General features: G+C 38.0%; 1 protein-coding gene across 1 annotated transcript in view; it reads right to left on the bottom strand.

Moving 5' to 3' along the window:
• Nucleotides 1–20,282, bottom strand: part of LAMA2 (laminin subunit alpha 2) — an 804,877-nt gene that overhangs the window by 132,506 nt on the left and 652,089 nt on the right. The window contains 2 exon segments of the mRNA XM_044002871.1: nt 549–712; nt 1,419–1,535. Coding sequence (XP_043858806.1) covers nt 549–712; nt 1,419–1,535 — 281 coding nt within the window.

Here is a 20,282-nt window from a genome sequence, read left to right as displayed (position 1 = left end):
TAAGTACCTACTTGATGTCTTCCAAACAGTAGATATCTCAAAAATTGTTTCTATTGATTTGAAAGAAATATCATGGAACTGGATAATAGTTCTTTCCAACTGTGAAAATCCCCATTACTTTTTGTCATTCAGTGTCTATATGGTCACATTTCAAAAGCCATACTTTAAAAAATAAACTGCCATACAACTGCAAAAAGAAAACTGACTGGAGTAAGGATATGTGGTTTTTATTATTTTAAATGGTAATCAGACAGCTACTGTGCTTTCTAATGCTGAGAAAAAGATATTTTTTCAATTTTTAAATAAATTTAGCCAAAGGCTATGTACACCCCCTACCCAAACCAAATTTGCATGCACTTTCAACTGAAACTTTTGATGCTGCTCCATACGGCTTTGTCCAGACCTGACTAATTAGGCACCACAGCAAGGATACGTGGTTTGTATGCTCATAATTATAGCAATCAAACTTTGAAAGCAACTTTCTACTCTTTCCATGAGGCAAGAAAATAATAATTGTACTCAGAAATCCCCAGAAATGGCTAACATACCCATCTAGGACTGCAGATGATTCATTCAGCTGGGCTGCATGGTCTTCAGCCTCTAACACCTTTTCTGGAAGTCTTCTATCCTTAATTTCTTGGGACAGATCATCTGTTTTATCCTTAAGTTCTTCAGATGTTGCTGGCAACTTTTTCTGTATGTCTTTAACAAACTGTCATGAAGATTAGAGGAGAGGAGAAACTTTAAGCAACTAATCTCTCATTAACTAATTTCTCTCTGAGATATAAAATTACCTTTAGTTAAATATCAGTTGAACTAATGGAATAAAAAGGTAACAGTGCTAAAGCACTAATTTAATGAAGAAAATTGGGAAATTAATGAAGCAAATTTCCATGTAAAAATTTAACTCTCAAGAGGATAGTGTTACTTATTTGTATAGGATACATGTATAGAAATTTTAGACTATACAGTCACATGTATACAATATACTGCATGATACTTAGCCATATAAGGCCTTGGCTGCTTACATTTCTCCTTCTTAATGCCATATATCACACAAAATACATATTATAAGCATCATATTTTAAATAAGATAAATCCCTTGCCTGTGTGGAAGAGAAGGTCTAGATTTCATTTGTGTGTACATGCATAGGTGTGTATAGTCTTATGTGCAAACTTTCAAGTCTACTAGGGTAGCAATGCCATATCTTATAAGCTTGGACCATAAATATGATACTACTGGATTGATATAAAACATGATTGGAAGGAAAAAAACAAACTATACATTGAATTTCCTTGAGCTAATCATGCCAATGTGGGTATAAGTATAGAATATTACTTCTTATTGATGTTTACTAGCACTTGTGTCACTCCTGCCACATGTTTCAAAATCTGTTTGGCTGTTATAGAATACTCACATCTATCACAGAGTCGATTTCATCAGCAAGATGCTTGGCTTCATCAAGTATGTCATTGCCCTCTTTTAATGTGTTCTCAGCTTCTTGTTTGCCACTTTCAACAGCTTGTCTCTTTTGCTATGATAAAATCAGAAGGAAATATCAAAATGGCAACTGCCTGGGGTAAAGGTGACATCAAACAGTGTATCGCTGTTTCTTTTTTTTCCCCTGAGATGTCTGAACAAAGTTTTCTCTACAAGAGTTAGAAAAATACACATTCCTGATGTAGCTAGTATCCATTCATTGCTTGTGTCACCTTGATCATTTTCCCTCATTATGATGAGATAATCAGAATTAGGAGAATCTCAGAGTTGGTAGGTACCTCAGAGGTCATCTAGTTCAGCTAATTAATACTGAATAATAATCCTTTCTACAGTGTACCCCCTGAGTGGCAAAACAAATAAAATCCACTTGAGTCACCACAGTAATGGAGAACTCACCACTGGTTCAAATTATCCAAGTGATCAAAAATTCTGCATTACTTGCTAAGGATTTAGACTTATTTTAAGGAAAGCCAAGCTGTAGCATGGTGTAGTAGAAAGAGTTGCTGAACTGGAATCAGGAAAAGGTTTCCAATGTGACTCAATTACCTGTTGGAACTGGGCCATGACATTTTGTTATTGTGTGTGTGTGTGTGTGTGTGTGTTTTGTTGTTTTTTCTGCAGGACAATGAGGGTTAAGTGACTTGCCCAGGGTTACACAGCTAGTAAGTGTCAAGTGTCTAGGCGGGATTTGAACTCAGTTCCTCCTGAATCCAGGGACAGTAATTTATCCACTGTACCACCCAGCTGCCCCCTTGTTTTGTTACTCTGGGCATGTTTTCTAATTAGTAAAAAGGAGTAAATTTAATCAGAAGATTTTGAAAGTTCATTCCACTTTCAATTACCTCTATTTTACAATTCAATTCTTTAAATATATATATATATATATATGTATATATATACACACATATATATATATATATAAAATGTAGCATATTTTATTATGCATTATATTGTACTGTAGTGGATGACTTACTAGATCCATCTCAAAATGTGAGTAGAAATACTGTGTACTAAGGTTGCCATGCTTCATCAGATGAACTGTGCAGTAACTGTGTTTTACAGTGGAGACTGTATTGATGTACATTTGTGAGGGGTGTTGTAGAATCGATTATTGCCAAGATGCACATTGAACCAGATGCCCTCTGAAGTCACTTCCAACTCTGAAATTTTATGATGCCAACATAATAGTTTCATTCTATCTGGTGTATAATTTTGCCTGTTTTTTTCTCATTTTATATCCCATTCAAATTTTCCCTCTCTTTTTCTATTTGTAAATTTAACGTAATCAACATCATTTTGAGCCCCCGCCATCCAGGACATATTCAAAGTCTTAGTACAGTTTTAAGCTTTAAAACAATAACCTTTATAATAACATTATTATGTATAATAATATTATATATAAGTATCATATAATAATATTATGTATAAGTTTTAATAGCTTAAAACTGCATTGACCCTTTTGGGATCTCCTGGATTTCATTATTATTGTCTTGTCAGTACTAGCCTGACCTTACAGTATGTAAGCTCCATGATGGTATGTATTTTTATCGTCTTCATATCCTCAATACCTAGTATATGATTGATACTTAATAAATGTACTTTTATGAAATGATTTCTTATTGAATAATGTGTTCAGTAGACTCCACTGTTTCTGTGATCTCATAGGTGTGGGTAATCCTGCCAAGGATATAGATTGTATTCCATCCATGTCTATTCATCCTTTGTAACTCTCATCCATCCTCCCTGCCATAAATTTGATATAGGGGGCACACCCAATGTGCCAAGGACATTACTTATATTCTCTTTACATGACATGGATAACAATATAGCATATAAGCTATTCCATTGCTTTTATTTAACTTGGACTTTGTGATAGACCTCCATGACAATGGTGAGTAATGTTTGAGAGCATATCTCCTCCTCTCTCTTGACATTAATAATAATTGAACAAAGTTCACTTTAGATATTCTTCAAATGGGGGAGGGTCTGGATTCTAAAAGGTAAGCAAGCAGCCTAAGGAAGGTGCCCTGAGTCATTTATACAACTTTGACTGGGGAGGTTGGGTATAACTGACCCAGGAGTCAATTAAAGGAAAAGGAAATTTTTCCTCTCCCACTAGCTCAGTTGTTTTCTGGGGAAATGGGGGAGGAACAATGGTGATGTAAGGGTCACTGGTAAGCCATAGGATTGCTGGGGGAAGACAGTGGTGTTATAGTATATAATAGTATGCTATAGTAACATGGTGCTACAATAATGGATAGCTCATATCCTGCGTATACACGGGTATACCAGAGTTTCTTACTTCAACCTTGAGACTGAAGAGACTCAGATAATGTCTCTGTAGCAGCCTGGGTCCAGTTACCCTCTGAATTTTTTAGGGTATTCTCATCAGACATATATAGAATACATTTCTGGGACCTGTAAGGAAATCTCTTCTGCCATCTCTACTGCTGTCTTTTTTTAAACATTATCCTTAGAGGACTTTGATTCAATTCAATCATTTGATTTTGATTGAATTCTAAAAAAATAGAATTAGGATTTAGACCTAGAAGTGTTCTTAGGGATCAACCCCATCATTTTATAGATGAACAAACTGGGGACCTAAAGGGGTGAAATGATTCTTTCAAGGTCACATAGTTAGCAAGTGGTAGAGCCAGGATTTGAACCAAGAAATGGCACAATGGCTGCAAATATAGTGCTTTTCTTGTCATGCCACACTATATGAACTATGTGCAAAACACTATGCCAGCCAAAGTCCACTTCACTCAACCTCCGACCTCCACTCCAAACTCATTCAAACTCTACTCAAGCTCCATAGTGTATCCTCTCCCCTTCCACTTCCATTACCTAACAAATGTAGGGTCTGTTGGAACAGTAAATAATAACAGTTATGATGAGCCACATGTAAGCAGGGTGTAATGGAGCCAATTGTTAAATTTTCAGCATGAGTATTTATACCTCAAAAACTAGCTATAAGTCAGGGCTTGATTTATTGTTTGTTGATTTCCTAGACTTAAGAAAAATGTTAATAATGCAGATTAAAATAAAAAATGTGTGTGTATACATTTCTTTCTTCTTTCTCCTCACTCAGCCTGGTTGTTAAACATTTAGCAGCACATTATTGTATTGCTCTACAAACATTGCTTAGAGCTCAGCAGGAGTGTAGTAGAAGGCTCAGGGAATAAAGTCATCTCTAGATTAGGGGGCCTAGTGACTGAAGGGTAATATTAATAATAATAATGATAACTGGCATTTACATTGTGCTTTATTGCAAAGTGTTCTCTACCCATTATCTCATTTGAGCCTCATGAAACCTCTGTATGCAGCCTTTCCAAGATTGTGGCTAAGGGAATTCACTTTCAGATTTTCCGGTTTTTTCTCTTACCTTGTGTTGAAAATACTTTTCACTTACCATATTCATATGCTGTGTAGTACCTGGGAGTTTAACAATTAATTTTTCTAAATATAGTTAGTTGTGTTAGTGTGAATCATAGTAATTTAGATTATTATAAAAATTTAAGGGTGAGGATTATAACCATCTGGGTGTTAGACACAATGTCACAGACATTATGGTCTCTTAACACAATAATGAGCCAGGCTTCAACAGCAATTCTAAATGAGTCACCTCTGGGATCTGCATTAACTTTTATAATAGGTTACTTTTTATTACTTAAAAGCAAAAAAAAAAAAATAAATTGACTGGATGGTACCCTAGCAACTAAATGAATTAGTGTAGATTCTAAAAGTGCCTAAATCACAGCTTAGGCATTGGCAGAATCTACCTTGAAATACAGGAGCAAGAAGGACTTGGCAATCTGCAAATGTGTTTGATCCATTTTACTTCTCTACCCAGAAACCTTCAGCAGTCCCCCCAACCTTGCCAAAGGAATAAACTATGAACTTTTCATGCTTCCCAAGGAACTTAAAAATCTGTCACCGACTTATCTTTCTAGCCACATTTCATTCTATTCTCTTTTATATATTCTATATTCCAGACAAACTTAACTAAGCCACCATCATGTCATCTCTCATGTATGTGCCTTTGTTCATATTGTCTCCCCAACCTGGAATGGACTTCTTTTCATTTTGCCTTTCTGGAACTCCTCTCACCTTCCTTTAAGGCTCAACTCATCTAGCACTTTCTCCAGAAGGGGCCCTCCTTGATTCTTCCACTCCACCTTCTCAAATTTCTCATAGAACTTTGCTGGCACCTCTCATTTGTATCTATATAATACTTGCTTACATCACAGTTATTTGCGTGGAGGAAATATGATGGGAGAAGTATTGGAATGGACTTCTATCAATAACATTGGATTTTCAGACCCAGTAAGAAGACCGGAGTTTGAGTCTGAGCTTTACCACTTAACAGTTAAAGATGACTTCTATCTATTCCTTTATTTCCAGCACTCCTGCTACAAGGAGTATGTTATTGAAAAAAACCTTCTGAATATGATTTCTGAACCACTGCTTGTGATCTTTGAAAAAATCATGGAGAATTTTCATCTTAAGATGCAGACGTAAGTAGTTAAGTGGTGGTTCAATGTGAAAAAAAAAATAGAGGATTAGCTTGCCTTCTAGTCCTCCAAAAATTCTGGAATGCATAACTAAAGTGATGCTATAAATATTTCAAAGAGGAAGTAGGGATCGTTAGAAGACAGCATGATTTTATCAAGACCAATCTTGTGTCCTTTTTGGTCAAGTTAATTGCCATTCCTGGATTTCAGCAAGGCAGTTGACAGTCTCTAATGCTATCTCATGTGGATAAAAAGGGCAAGATATAAACTAGATGGAAGGCAGTGGAAGCTGAACTAGTTGAATGGTATGGGAAAATAATTTATTATCCATCATTTATTAATATTGTTTGAATAAAGATTTAAGCAGCTAGAAAATGTCTAACCTTAAAGCTTACTTAGGGGTCAGGTGACCTCAGAAAGACTCTCAGGGGAAGCCAGACAGGCTACAAGGAAGGTTTGGATCCCACCCAGTTCTTAGGTCCACCTAATTTTTGTGTTTGGAATTCCTTAAATTTGAATGCTTATGCTTACATCTCAATTTACTTTTATTTGAATGTTTCTGTTTACAGATATTTATATATCTCAATGGACCTTGTCTAGGACTGCTCTCTTGACAATCTTACACTTTACTGATTGTACTGAAGCTTAGTGTTGGTACTCTTATTCGAACCCTATAAACTATATTGTAAACTTTACAAAGATTGGTCAAGGGGTCATACCTTCTGCTTCTCTCATTTATCAAATAACCAAATAAATTTCTTTCAAAAATGATTTCAAATGCTGGGGTTCATTCTCATGACCAACAATTACTGGACACAGTATTCATCAACTGGAGACATTATGGAGGACATTCCTCTTTAGTACTGGTTGAACTAGATGATGCCTCAGGCCCCTTCAAAATGTGAGATTCCATGATATTGGCAAAGTAGAAAGAAGGCAAGATATGGAGTTGGAATTCTGGGAGATACTAATACATTTGTGATCTTGGTGAGTGAGTAGCCATTTCAATTTGCTTATCTGTAAAATTTTGTGTATTTATACCCTTAAAACCATTGGCAAAGGGACTCACACAGTTCACTGAAAACTAAATAGCCACATGGACAAAAAAGGGTTTGGAGGCTGGATCCACACTTTACATTATGGCTCAGCAATACAAATTAAAAAAAAATCTAAACAAAGGGATAAAATAATATGTCTTTCCTGTGGAGAGGAGGGGTGTTTTAATTAAGCAAAAAGGAGAAACCATTGGAGACAAAAAGTAATGGTTTGATTAGAGAAAAGAAAGAATTATGGACTAAATGGAATATTTTTAAACTAAAAAGGAAAAGGAATAAACATTTAGTACTACCTACTATGTGCCAAGAACTATGCAAAGCACTTTATAACAACCTTATTTTATTATTAAGGAAACTCATCCCCTCTGACTAATGAACTCTATTGTTTCTTTTACATCCCATTTAAAACCTAACTTTCTATAGGAAGTCTTCCCTAAACTTTCTTTAATTCCATCGCATTCCCTCTTTGAATTATTTAGATTTATATTGTATATAGTTTGCTTTATACATATTTGTTTGCATGTTGTCTCTCCAATTAGATTGTCAGCTCCTTGAGGACAGGATTATTTTTTGCCTCTTTTTGTATCCCAACACATAATACAATGACTGGCCCATAGTAGGCACTTAATAAATGTCTATTGATTGAGTCATTGATTGATCACAGGCAGATAGGTGGTGTAGTGGATAGAGCTTTAGACCTAGAATTAGGAAGACGTGAGTTCAAATCCTGCTTCAGAAACTTAGAGGCTGTGTGATCCTAGGCAAGTAACTTAACTTTTAACTGACTGAAAAATGGGCCTATGATAGTACCTACCTCCCTAAGGTTGTCATAAGGATCAAATGAGAAAATATTTTAAAAGCATTTTACAAAAAAAGCCCTGCAAATCTTAAAGCATTATTATAAATATCAGCTGTTCTTATTTTAATTACATTAACTATTACTAATCATCTTTGCCCTAAAAGGCAGAACTAATTATAATAATAACATTGATAGGTATAGGTAACACATTTATAACTCCTACTAAGTGCCAAGCACTGTGCTTTACAACTATTATCTTGTTTGATTCTCACAACAATCCTGTGAAGTAGGTGCTTTTATTATTAGCATTTTGTAGTGAAGGAACCTGAAGGTAAACAGAGGGATAAGTGACTTGCTTGGGCTGAATTTGAACTCAGGCCTTTCTGACTCCCTAACTTCAGGTTTAGTGCTCTATTTACTGCTACTATCCTTGCTGACAAATGAGTCATGTAAAAAGGATGTGTAAATTGAAACAAAAAACCATTTAAAGGCCATCATTTAAACTTGCATGCTAGATTCATCTAGGTGGTGTAGTGGACTAGCCCTGGATTCAGGAGGACCTGAGTTCAAATTCGGGTTCAGACATTTGACACTTACTAGCTGTGTGACTCTTGGCAAGTTACTTAACTCCTATTGCCCTCCCCAAAAAACAGAAACAAAAGACAACAACAAAAACCCTGTATGTTGAATAAGTGGTTTTAATGATGAACTTCACAGAACGTATGTGTAGACATTGTCAGTGGACTCTCAGATGATGTCTGAATGTGATGGCTCAGTATAACTCTTCTCAAACTATTTCCTAAATTATTATGCTTTCCACATATGTAATTTTAAGTTTTTAAAGTGATACATTAAAAGAGGGAAGGGAACCCTTGGGTAAACTGAAATTATACCATGTATGCATCACAGAATTGGATAAATAATGCTGTCTCATGTCTAATATGGCTAAGGACCAAATCTGGCTTTACAAGATGCTGTTCTTTTTTTCTTCTTGTAAACACTGCTGAGCATGATAAGTCAAAACCCAAAACTGAGAAGGGCTGTGCACATTCTAGGGAGTGAAAGCATCTCTCCACTATTTCTCACAGACCCAAGGAGAAAGACTTTTCACAAAGATAAACCTTTAAAGGAACACTTCAGAAGTCAAATCTTTCCCCCCTCTTTTTCTGCTGATCCAGAGAAAAATTGGTAAAAACAAATAGGCTAGAGTTCAAGGTTGGGGGTTGAAAGTGAAATTGAATGCTATAAAAGATTTAGGAATCATTATCAGATTAGCTGGAACCCAGTTTATCTCTAAGGGAAAGGTTGTCTCACAGAACTACTTATAGACCTGTGTATCCAATGGTTTTTTCAGTGGAGGTTGTGAGTTCACCCTTATGTGAACTCTAATGGCTATGTTGGTTATCAGGAATTGGAGTGGAGAAATTGACTCAATATTGCAGACTCAAAGCAGGATGAAAGATGTTTTATATGAAGAGAGAAGTATCTACATTTCTTTCTCTTTATACCTATCTAAAAAAAACCAGTAATGAAAGGGGAGGTAATGAAATTTTGAGCAGGTCTCTTCATATGAGAGAAAAAAGTTAATTGAGATAGCAATCTTGAATCACTCAGGTTTCATTTTTTTGGGTTGTGATATGCTCTTGGGAGATAATGGTATCTTAAGCTCTGACATCTGTTGCAGAGAATAAGGAGGCAAAAAAATTCTAGCACTTGATAGGAAATTTCCCAAGTCAACATATACTTCAATATTCAATGATTTCAGTAGACATCTGTACCTATAAATTATTTCACTCAGGAACAGATCAGGAAGGTAACTGGGAAATTATCCAAGATTGTGGGATGAAAAGTTAGGGAGATGAGATGGCTTAACCCTTAGAGAATTCAGCATTTAGGAGTTGGAAAGAAGGAAACTGAGCCCTAGAAGAGGGACATTATGACAAAAGAGCATCATCATAATGATAGGGAGTAGGGCTAGTTTCAAGAAATGTGTTATATGGGCAGCTAGATGGCGCAGTGGATAAAGCACTGGCCCTGGATTAAGGAGTACCTGAGTTCAAATCCGGCCTCAGACACTTAATACTTACTGTCTGTGTGACCCTGGGCAAGTCACTTAACCCCAATTGCCTCACCAAAAAAAAGAAAAAAGAAATCTGGTATAAGCTGGTAGGAGATCTCTATGTATGAGGCTCAGGGTTGGAAGGAGAGGAAGTCTATCCTTTGGATATCAGTCCTCTGGGGAAAACCCCCAGTCACTTCATTTTTGTTATAGGTCTGCTTCAAGTGAGGGTGAACAAAGGGGAGACTGTCAGAAGATATACTAGGAAACAGTCAGGTAGTAAGAAATGAGAGAGGCAAAAGACCTTCTAGATTATACACTAGATTTATGCCAATATATCGTAAACACTTTCTTCAAGGAGAGAGTCAGGCTAGGATGGTGATGTGGAAACTACCAAATAATTATAGGAAAGAAAAAAAATATTTGTAGAAAATATGGGAAGGAATTGGGCCAATTCAATCTGAACTCTTTAAACAATTTTTGGAAATTCAAAAAATTGAAATGGATAAAAGAACAGGCAGTAATACAGACTATTAGCATTTCCTCAGAAAATGTAAATGGTATAAATCAATGGCATAAATCAATTGCCACAATAAGGAGACCAAAAGATATTAGAAACTGCCTGATCCAGCTAAGACCATCTTGTTGCCAAGGGGAAAATATAATAGCCAAAAGTCACACAAATTTGTAATATAAATTTGTAAATAAAGACAGGATTTGAACTCAGGTCATCATAAATCCAGGGCCAGTGCTCTATCCACTATGCCACCTAGCTTCCCCTATAGTATTACTTTTTTAAAAAGCAAGCATTAATAGATGGGGGGGGGAGTTTATAAAAATCTTCATAAGAGACCTAAAGGCTAGATCATTCCAAAGGAATATAAGATTGAAAATGGGAGGACAAAAACAAATGGAAAAAAAGATCTATAATGATTTTTTTTGACAAATCCTTTTTGCCATCAGAATGTAACCACCACATTTGGACTCTAATATCAAAAGTTTCTGATATGCTACATGAAGAAATAGAAATGTTGTTGAAGAAAACAAATAGGTTTGTGCTTGAGGTAACACAATTTTCTAGACTTTGTGGTATTGATTTTTAAGACATCTGAAGGAAGAAATGATGCTCCAAATGGAAAAATAACAGATACCAACATCGAAAAAGACAAACATTAGTAACTACTATATGTCTTCTTTTCCATCTCCACAATTTTTAAAAATGAGAATACACTACATGAATATTGAGGGCATTGATAAAGGTACAAAAGAAAGGGAAGAGTTTTTAAAATGATATTCTATTCAGACCATCGTCCAGTTGATTGAAAGGTATGGAGAAAAAAAGGTCCTATAGTGCTTATTGTTTGTTGACTACAAAAAAGCTTTTAATTTGGTACAACAAAAATGCCCCTTTAAAGATTCTCTTCCAACAAGGTTCATGTGTCTAAATCATAAAAAAATTCCTTGAAAGATTTAACAGAGATAACTCTATTTAATGATCTCTGGTTATTATTATCAAATGGGTTATAAAATAGAGAGTTGTATTCTTACCAAAAATGTTTGCCACTGTTATGGAGGGTGTTCAGCTCTTTTCTATAGATGACATTATTTTACTTGTTAACTCTGAGGAGGATTGATTGTAGAGGGAAGAGATTTGAAGCATGGAGACCAGTTAGAGTCTCATCACCAAGTCTAGACAAGAAGTAATATGAACCTGAACTAGAGTGGTTGTGGTGGCAGGAGAGAAAGAAATATAGATACTGAGGAGATATAATCAATGAGACTTAGCAACTGGTTAGATATGGAGTTTGAGTAATAGTAAAGAGTTGTATGTTTCTCTTATGCTGTGAACACAGATGATAAGAACTATGGTCATAACCTTGATAGAGATAGGGAAGTTAGGAGGGAAGGAAAGTTTAGAGTGAAATAGTGAGTTCTCTTTTAAACGTGTTAAGTTTTGTGCTGCCAACAAAACATACAGTTAGAGATCAAACAATTGGAAATGGGGCCTGGAGCTCAGAAGAGAGAATGAAGGACAGATGTATACAATTGAACAGTGTGGTAAAATATGAAAGTTTTTAACAGTCGGCTAGGATAACTGAAAGACGCCAGTTTTTCAAGGACCACCCTTTTGGGGAGGAGATGAACAGTCCGCCTGCTGCGCATGTCAGACTGCCTGCCGGGTACAGTCCGCCTGCTGCGCATGTCAGACTGCCTGCCGGGTACAGTCCGCCTGCTGGGCATGTCAGACTGCCTGCCGGGTTTTTTGACTTCCGGGGTGGAGAGAAGGGGAGTAGCCTTTTTTTTTTGCCGGCTTGGCGGGACTCCGGGCGGCGCGGCACAGACGGTCTGACTCACTCCAAAGGTGGCCTAAATCGGTTTGGTGAGTTTTTATAAGGAATATAGACAGCCTAGATTTAAGACGATTTGTACTGTATTTCTGTTTTCCTATCCTTCTAATCAACAACACCTTATATACAATAAAGGCTCTATCTAGAAAACCAGAAGCTTCTTCCATTTACTAGTCTGGGAGATGAATTAAGGGAAGGGTTAAGTAGGGGAGATTTATGATCTAATATCCAATTTTAAATCTCACAGTTTGGCGACCCCGAAGGGACCTTAAGGACCCTCCCACCCTCCCTAGTTTGGCCATAAGCCGGCTAATTCGGTGGATTTTCCAAATACCCCCCCCCCCCCCCCCCCGCGGACTTTCCCTTTGTCTAATCTCCCTTAAAGACTTTAAGCCTCTAAAAGTCTTGCTTTAAACAGAAAAGCCAGCCCAGTTTAAAGGGCAAGATGCTAGAATATTCTACCATCCCTTTGATTTTTCTCATCGGAATGTATTGGGACAGCATAACATCCCGACTTAGAGGAATAGTTTACTCAATGGTCCTTCATAACATTATTGGTTTTTTCCTCATTCAGGCAGCAAAAAGTTTTTTGTATAATAGTATACGTGAGAATCTTTGGGAAAATACGTTTAATATAAGTAGAAATTTTATGCCTGCAATTGAAATACCTTTTAATACCACATCCATAGTTCATACGACTAAGGATTTTATTTTTTTTTGTTGTTTTTTTTTTGTTTTTGTTATTATCATTGTTTTTGTTATTATCATTGTTATGATGTGGGGGAAACTCTCACATATGGAGAGAGACCTCAAAATGGCTGTTTCTACTAGAGATGATCCAAGTTCAGAATCAGATCAGCAGAAACTACTCCCTCTGCAGGAAGCTATAGAACATAGTAAGAAGGGAGTGCCAATTCAAGTCAGAAAATATAGCCCCTTTAGACCAAGTGACTTGAGCGCATGGAAATCAATCATCCCTAGTTTTGAGAAAAATCCAAACACTGTAATTTCACAGTTAAGGACTATATTTAATGCATATCAACCCAGTTGGGCTGATGTTACTTGCCTTTTGGAAACTTTACTGTCCCCAACTGAGATTACAGATATTATCTCAGCAGGAAATGCCCTTGTTGCGAAAGGTAAGGCCGATGTGGAATGGCCTCTAAAGGATCCAGAGTGGAATTATAATGATGATAGGGATTTCCAAAGATTAAAAGATGCTAGAGAAACACTTCTGAAGGGAATGGAATCTTGCTCTAGAAAACCGGAAAACTGGCAGAAATTTTTAAGCCTACCTCAGGAGGCTAATGAAAGACCAAACAGATTTTATGATAGACTTTGTGAGGCCGCTAGACAGTACACCAGATTGGATCCAGTAGATTTAAGAGATTCCTGTATCATTCTCAACACATTTGTTTATAATTCACTGCCAGAAATACGCAGATACTTTCTGAAACAATGTCCAGACTGGAGAAATCTCTCAGTAGATAGAATTAAGGAACTTGCAAATTATGTCTTTGACTCACGTGAGGAAGATCCAGATCACCCTAAACAGAGCATTCTGGCACCAGCGATTCCTAGTCAGCCATGTGGACACCGGAACAAGGACACTAAGGTGTGTTGTTACTGTCGTAAGGAGGGGCATGAATTGAGAGAATGTAGGACTTGGAGAAGAAATTCTAAATCTAATTACAGGCGAAATCAAAATAGAAATAGATCTTTTTGGAGGAATACAGAAAGGCAGTACCAGAATAATGGTAACCAAGACCCCCCTCAGAAGAGGACACAGGAATGATGGTGTCTTGGGGAGGAATGGAACATAGATAATGAAAGCCATATATTCCCAGATCCGGATTTTTTGAATGCACTTGTGCCAGTCCATTCACCTCCCCAGAGTAATGAACCACATGTCACCTTAAAAGTGGGGGAGACTTATTATGATTGTCTGCTAGACACAGGAGCCTCTAAATCAGTATTAGTAAGCAAACCAGATGCTGGGTGTAGACCTGTAGGATTTTTGAATGTAGTGGGAGTCTCAGGAAAGAGCCAGAGAGTGGCAAAATTGAATCCTCGCATGGTATCTATGGGGCCCTTAACAGTGGAACATTCATTTTTACTCATGCCTGATGCCCCTGTAAATTTATTAGGTCGTGATCTCCTTTGCAAGCTTAGAGCAACCATATCTTGTGCTCCAGATGGGGCTGTCTCCTTACAATTGCCAGAGGATACTGTTCATTTATTACCAATTTTACTTACAGAAGCTCAAGGAACAGCAGGGGAGGTATCCAAAATCCCCTCTGACATTCCTGAGTCTTTATGGGCCTCATCCCCTAATGAGGTGGGGCTCCTTAAGTCTGCCATGCCTGTTACCTTTAAAGTTAAGGGGGGACCACCCCCCTCCATTCCACAGTATCCATTGTCTAGGGAAGCAATAGAAGGGATCACCCCTATAATTGAGGCTTTGAAAAGCCAGGGTATTATTATTCCATGTCATCACTCTCCATGCAATACTCCCATTTTGCCAGTTAAAAAACCCAAGCCTGGGCCAGATGGTAAACCTGTTTATCGCTTTGTGCAAGATCTTAGAGCGATTAATAATTATGTTATTCCTAGACATTTCATAGTTCCAAACCCGGCTACGATAATTTCATCGATTCCCTATGAATCTACATGTTTCACAGTGGTAGACCTTTGCTCTGCCTTTTTCTCCATACCAGTACATGAGGACTTCCAATATTTATTTGCTTTTACCTGGAAAAATAGACAGTGGACCTGGACTAGACTCCCACAGGGATTTGTAGACAGTCCCACATTATTTTCCCAAATTTTACAGCAGGATCTGGCCTCTATTACCTTTAAGGGCTCCATACTAGTACAATATGTTGATGACTTACTTTTGGCCTCTCCTAATGCTGAAATTTGTCAGGAAGATAGCCGTCACTTACTGCTGGAGCTGCACAAGAGAGGACACAAGGTTTCCAAGACAAAGGTACAATGGTGTTTGCCCCAGGTAGAATATTTAGGATTTATTTTGGCTGCTGGAACTCGCTCTGTCTCTTCTAAGAGAGTCCAGGCCATTCAACAACTCTCTGCCCCCACTACTAAGAGGCAGTTGAGAGCCATTCTGGGAGCAGCTGGGTACTGTAGACAATGGATACCCTCTTTTGGTGAAATTACTAAACCCCTCATAGCTCTTACAAAAAGTTCTGTTCCAGACAGTTTACAGTTGGATCCCCAGCATCTCTCAGCCATAAAAGAATTAAAACGGGCCTTGTTATCAGCACCTGCCCTAGGACTGCCAGATTATAGTAAGCCTTTCACTCTCTTTGTGCATGAACAAAGGGGGGTGGCTTCTGGAGTCCTGACTCAGTCACTGGGGCCTAACCAACGTCCTATAGCCTACTATTCAATTCAGCTGGACCCTGTAGCGGCTGGAGCGCCACCTTGCCTTAGAGCAGTGGCGGCCACAGCGCTTTTGGTAGAAAAAGCCTCTGATTTGGTCCTAGGTAACCCTCTAACTGTGCAATGCCCTCACGAAGTGGAGGCTCTCTTACTACGTCACAGGACACAAGCCTTTTCAGATCAAAGGCTGGCTAAGTATGAAATAACCCTGTTAGGTAATGAGAATATCACTTTAAAACGCTGCACAGTTCTTAATCCAGCAACACTACTCCCTAACTTACCATTCTCGGGGGAACCGTTGCATGACTGTGCTTCTTTAGTTGATATGGCTGAAAAACCCCGTGACAATCTTTTTGATACACCTTTAGAAAATCCTGATCTTGTCCTCTATACAGATGGTTCCTCATTTATGAGAGAGGGAACCCGTTTTACTGGAGCTGCTGTAGTTTCTGATTATGACACCCTCTGGGCAGCTTCTCTGCCTTCCCATTTTAGTGCACAGGCTGCTGAACTTGTGGCTCTTACACAGGCCTGTAATATAGCTAAAGATAAGAGTGCCACCATTTTTACTGACTCGAAATATGGCTTTGGCATATGCCACTTTATTGGTATGATTTGGCGTCAACGAGGCTTTCTAACATCCTCGGGCAAGGCTATTGCCAATGGGGACCTTATCAAGGACCTCTTAGATGCCCTAAAACTGCCTTCTTCCCTAGCCGTTGTACATTGCCCTGCCCACACAGGGAATAGTGATCCTGTTTCAAAGGGAAATGCACGAGCCGATTCTGCAGCCAAGCTAGCTGCATTAGAAGCTCCTGAACATGTATTTAACCTTTCACCTTCTGAGGATATTCCTTCCAACCTAACCTATGACGATTCTGAAGTAGAAAAGTGGAAAAAGAAATTTAAGGCGAAACAGATCAATGGCATCTGGGTGTCTCCGGAAGGTAAGCCATTTCTTCCCCGGAAATTCTACCACCAGGTATGCCTCTCTGTTCACAGAAAAGGCCATTTTGGTACACAAGGCATTGTAGACTCTATTAAGAGAACCTGGATAGCACCAGGTGTGACTAATACAGCATCTCGAATCTGCTCGAGCTGCTCCACATGTCAGTCTTATAATCAGTATGCTTTTAAGGCCAAAGCTTATGGAGGGCGTCCTCTAGCATATACACCTTTTGAGCACTTACAAATTGATTATATTACTATGCCAAAAGCAGGACATTATAAATTTTGCCTTGTTATAGTTGATCAGCTCACTCGGTGGGTGGAGGCCTTTCCCAGCCCCCGAGCCACAGCTGCCTTTGTTGCCAAAATTCTTCTTAAAGAGATAGTACCTCGTTTTGGCCCACCAGCCCGCATCGATTCTGACAAAGGCACACATTTCACTGATTCGATTTTATCCCAAATCTACTCTTTCTTGGGAGTGACTCCAAAATTCCACACGCCCTACCATCCACAAAGTTCAGGCCAAGTCGAACGTATGAATAAAGAGCTTAAGAGTATGATTGGCAAATTATGTACTGAAACCCATTTGAAATGGCCTGATGTTCTACCATTGGCATTATTCTATCTACGAAGTAGACCAAGAGGAGAACTTCATATATCTCCTTATGAAATGCTTTTTGGTCACCCTCCTATCCAAGCTAAAACTTTTTCCCCAGTTTATACATCACTGGTGGGAGGTGATACTTCTGTTGCTTCCTATATACAGGAATTACAGACCAGGCTACGTGAACTCCATGAGGCAGGAGCTGTGGTCCAGGCAGGACCATTAGACTTTTCATTGCATAACTTCAACCCAGGAGATAAAATATATGTAAAGAATTTTCAGAAAACCAGTGGAACTCAACCTGCCTGGGAAGGACCTTTTCAGGTATTATTGACAACTCCTACTGCCATTAAAATTGGTGAAAAAGACTCATGGATTCATTGCTCTCATATAAAGCCTGCACCATTCATAGGTGAAGAGATTTCAGATAGACCTGAGGTAGACGCTAAAGAGGTAAAAACCCTAAAGATAGCAACTGTTAAAGAGCAAAGAGAGTTCAGAGGAAAAAGGCAGTTCCCATTTAATAATCCCACTGATCAGTTAAATGCTTTGGGACTCAGTCTTCGTAAAGTATCAGGAGACGGAAATTGCCTTTTTAGGGCTTTAGCAGACCAGCTAGAAGGTCACTGTAGAAATCATCTCAGACACAGACAAGAAGCTGCTTCTTATATGATTAACCATAGACAAGAGTTTGAGTCTTTTATAGTAAATGACTCCCCTTTTGAAGAATATGTTGATGAATTAAAGAAATTTGGAAAGTGGGGAGGAAATGATACAATTGTAGCATTTGCTAAGCAGCATCAGCTGAATGTTGTGGTTCATCAATTAAATCAGCCTTTATTGAAAATCAGTGGCACAGACAAAACTGATGCTAGAGAACTCCACATTTTCTACCATAAAGAACATTATGACAGCATTAGAAAGATCAATGACAATTCAGAAACCCCTGCCACTTTGGCATGCAGAGAATTGGGGAACCAGTTAAAACAATGTGGCATACCCCAAACTCTAGCAGCTTAAATACCTTAAAATTTAACAAGCATTTCCTTCCACAGGCAAAAGCACTGAAGCACATGGCCTAGTTTTCTGGCCCACCTCAATTTCTCCCACCCTTTTCCCTACCCTATACCTATTTTTTTTTTTTATCCTTTTTGCTTTTTGTTTTGTTTTGACTTTTGAAAGGCACTGAAAAGACCTGGAATTCACCACACCTTTAAATTCTTTAAGAGCACAAAAGGGTGCTTAGCGAATCTTTTGCCTTTTATTTTTGGTTTTTGGTTTTGCTTTGTTTTTTTTTTTTTTACTTTTGTTTCTTTTGCTTTTCTTTAAAAACCCGATTTTGTAAACTAAGTGACTTTTCAAAGGCATTTTAAGTATATGCTATTGAATATTGAATCTTGCTTATTGAAGTCTTATTTCTTTTTGATGAATTAATCACCACTTTAAGTATCTGCTACTGTTATACTAGAGAATTCATGTATAAGATGATGTGGTCTAATTGCTAAAAGAAGATTATGTAATAATGTCTAAAAGAAGATTATGTAACAATGTCTAATATAATCAGCTATTTACATTCGTTTATTATTTATATGTCATTATACTCTGGGTATGGTTTGGAATTATTGTATATATCACTAATATATTCTCAGTTATGCAGCATAGCACACATTTTTACCATCATATTGTCTTTGGTGAAATTAATGAGATTTCAGAAATATGGAAACTTATCATTTCAGAGACTAACTTGCTGTGAACTCTGATGCAGGCCCTGGAGAGAATATATGTGCAACAAAAGGAGAGACAGGTATACATAAGTCCATGGTTTGCTTATGATGGTGACTATGTAGAGCACAATTACTAGGCACAGTCCAGTATTCATCCTCTCTCCCTCCTAATTTAACCTAATTTAACTGAACTTACTTATCTTTTTATCTCACTCAGTTGAATTCACCTGTGGCCTAGCACAATCACTGGCTGTCTCGGAACCATGAGATATGGTATGATAACCTTTCCATAACATTTTCAGGTGTCATGAACACATACTAAATTTGACTTTGATCCAGACACATGGTGGTAAAAAGTGTTACTGATTGCAAAATGCTATGCTAAGGTTTAGTAAAAAAAAAAAAAATACAGCAATTCAAACAGTTAAAGAAGAAATCCAGCTTTCCAGACCAGAGTCCAGAATCCAGACCAGAGTCCAGAATCCAGTTTTCCAGACCAGAATCCAGTTTCCTCCTGATGACATCTTACCACTTCAAGAAGACAAGAGAACTCAGAGACTTTATATGAACTGTTTTGCTTTATTAGCTTTTACTATCTCCTTTCTGTTATAATATACACCATCTGTAACATGTATTCTCTGCAGAGGCCCTCCCTTTGCAAGACTAATGTCAAAGCGTCGGTTCATGAGGACAAAAAAAAAAAATCGCCCCTCTGGACAAAACTTTCCTCTCTTCCTTTTCTATATTGTTGTTCACATATTATTAGTCAGCAGAAGTTATTATATTCTTTTTACTGTTCCATCAAGGAAACATTCCATTTCTTGAGGAAGCAAAGGGGGGAAATGTGGTAAAATATGAAAGTTTTTAACAGTCGGCTAGGATAACTGAAAGACGCCAGTTTTTCAAGGACCACCCTTTTGGGGAGGAGATGAACAGTCCGCCTGCTGCGCATGTCAGACTGCCTGCCGGGTACAGTCCGCCTGCTGCGCATGTCAGACTGCCTGCCGGGTACAGTCCGCCTGCTGGGCATGTCAGACTGCCTGCCGGGTTTTTTGACTTCCGGGGTGGAGAGAAGGGGAGTAGCCTTTTTTTTTTGCCGGCTTGGCGGGACTCCGGGCGGCGCGGCACAGACGGTCTGACTCACTCCAAAGGTGGCCTAAATCGGTTTGGTGAGTTTTTATAAGGAATATAGACAGCCTAGATTTAAGACGATTTGTACTGTATTTCTGTTTTCCTATCCTTCTAATCAACAACACCTTATATACAATAAAGGCTCTATCTAGAAAACCAGAAGCTTCTTCCATTTACTAGTCTGGGAGATGAATTAA

This window comes from Dromiciops gliroides, chromosome 4, assembly GCF_019393635.1.
Source record: "Dromiciops gliroides isolate mDroGli1 chromosome 4, mDroGli1.pri, whole genome shotgun sequence".
NCBI lineage: Eukaryota > Metazoa > Chordata > Mammalia > Microbiotheria > Microbiotheriidae > Dromiciops > Dromiciops gliroides.
This window is presented reverse-complemented; position numbering and strand designations above follow the sequence as displayed.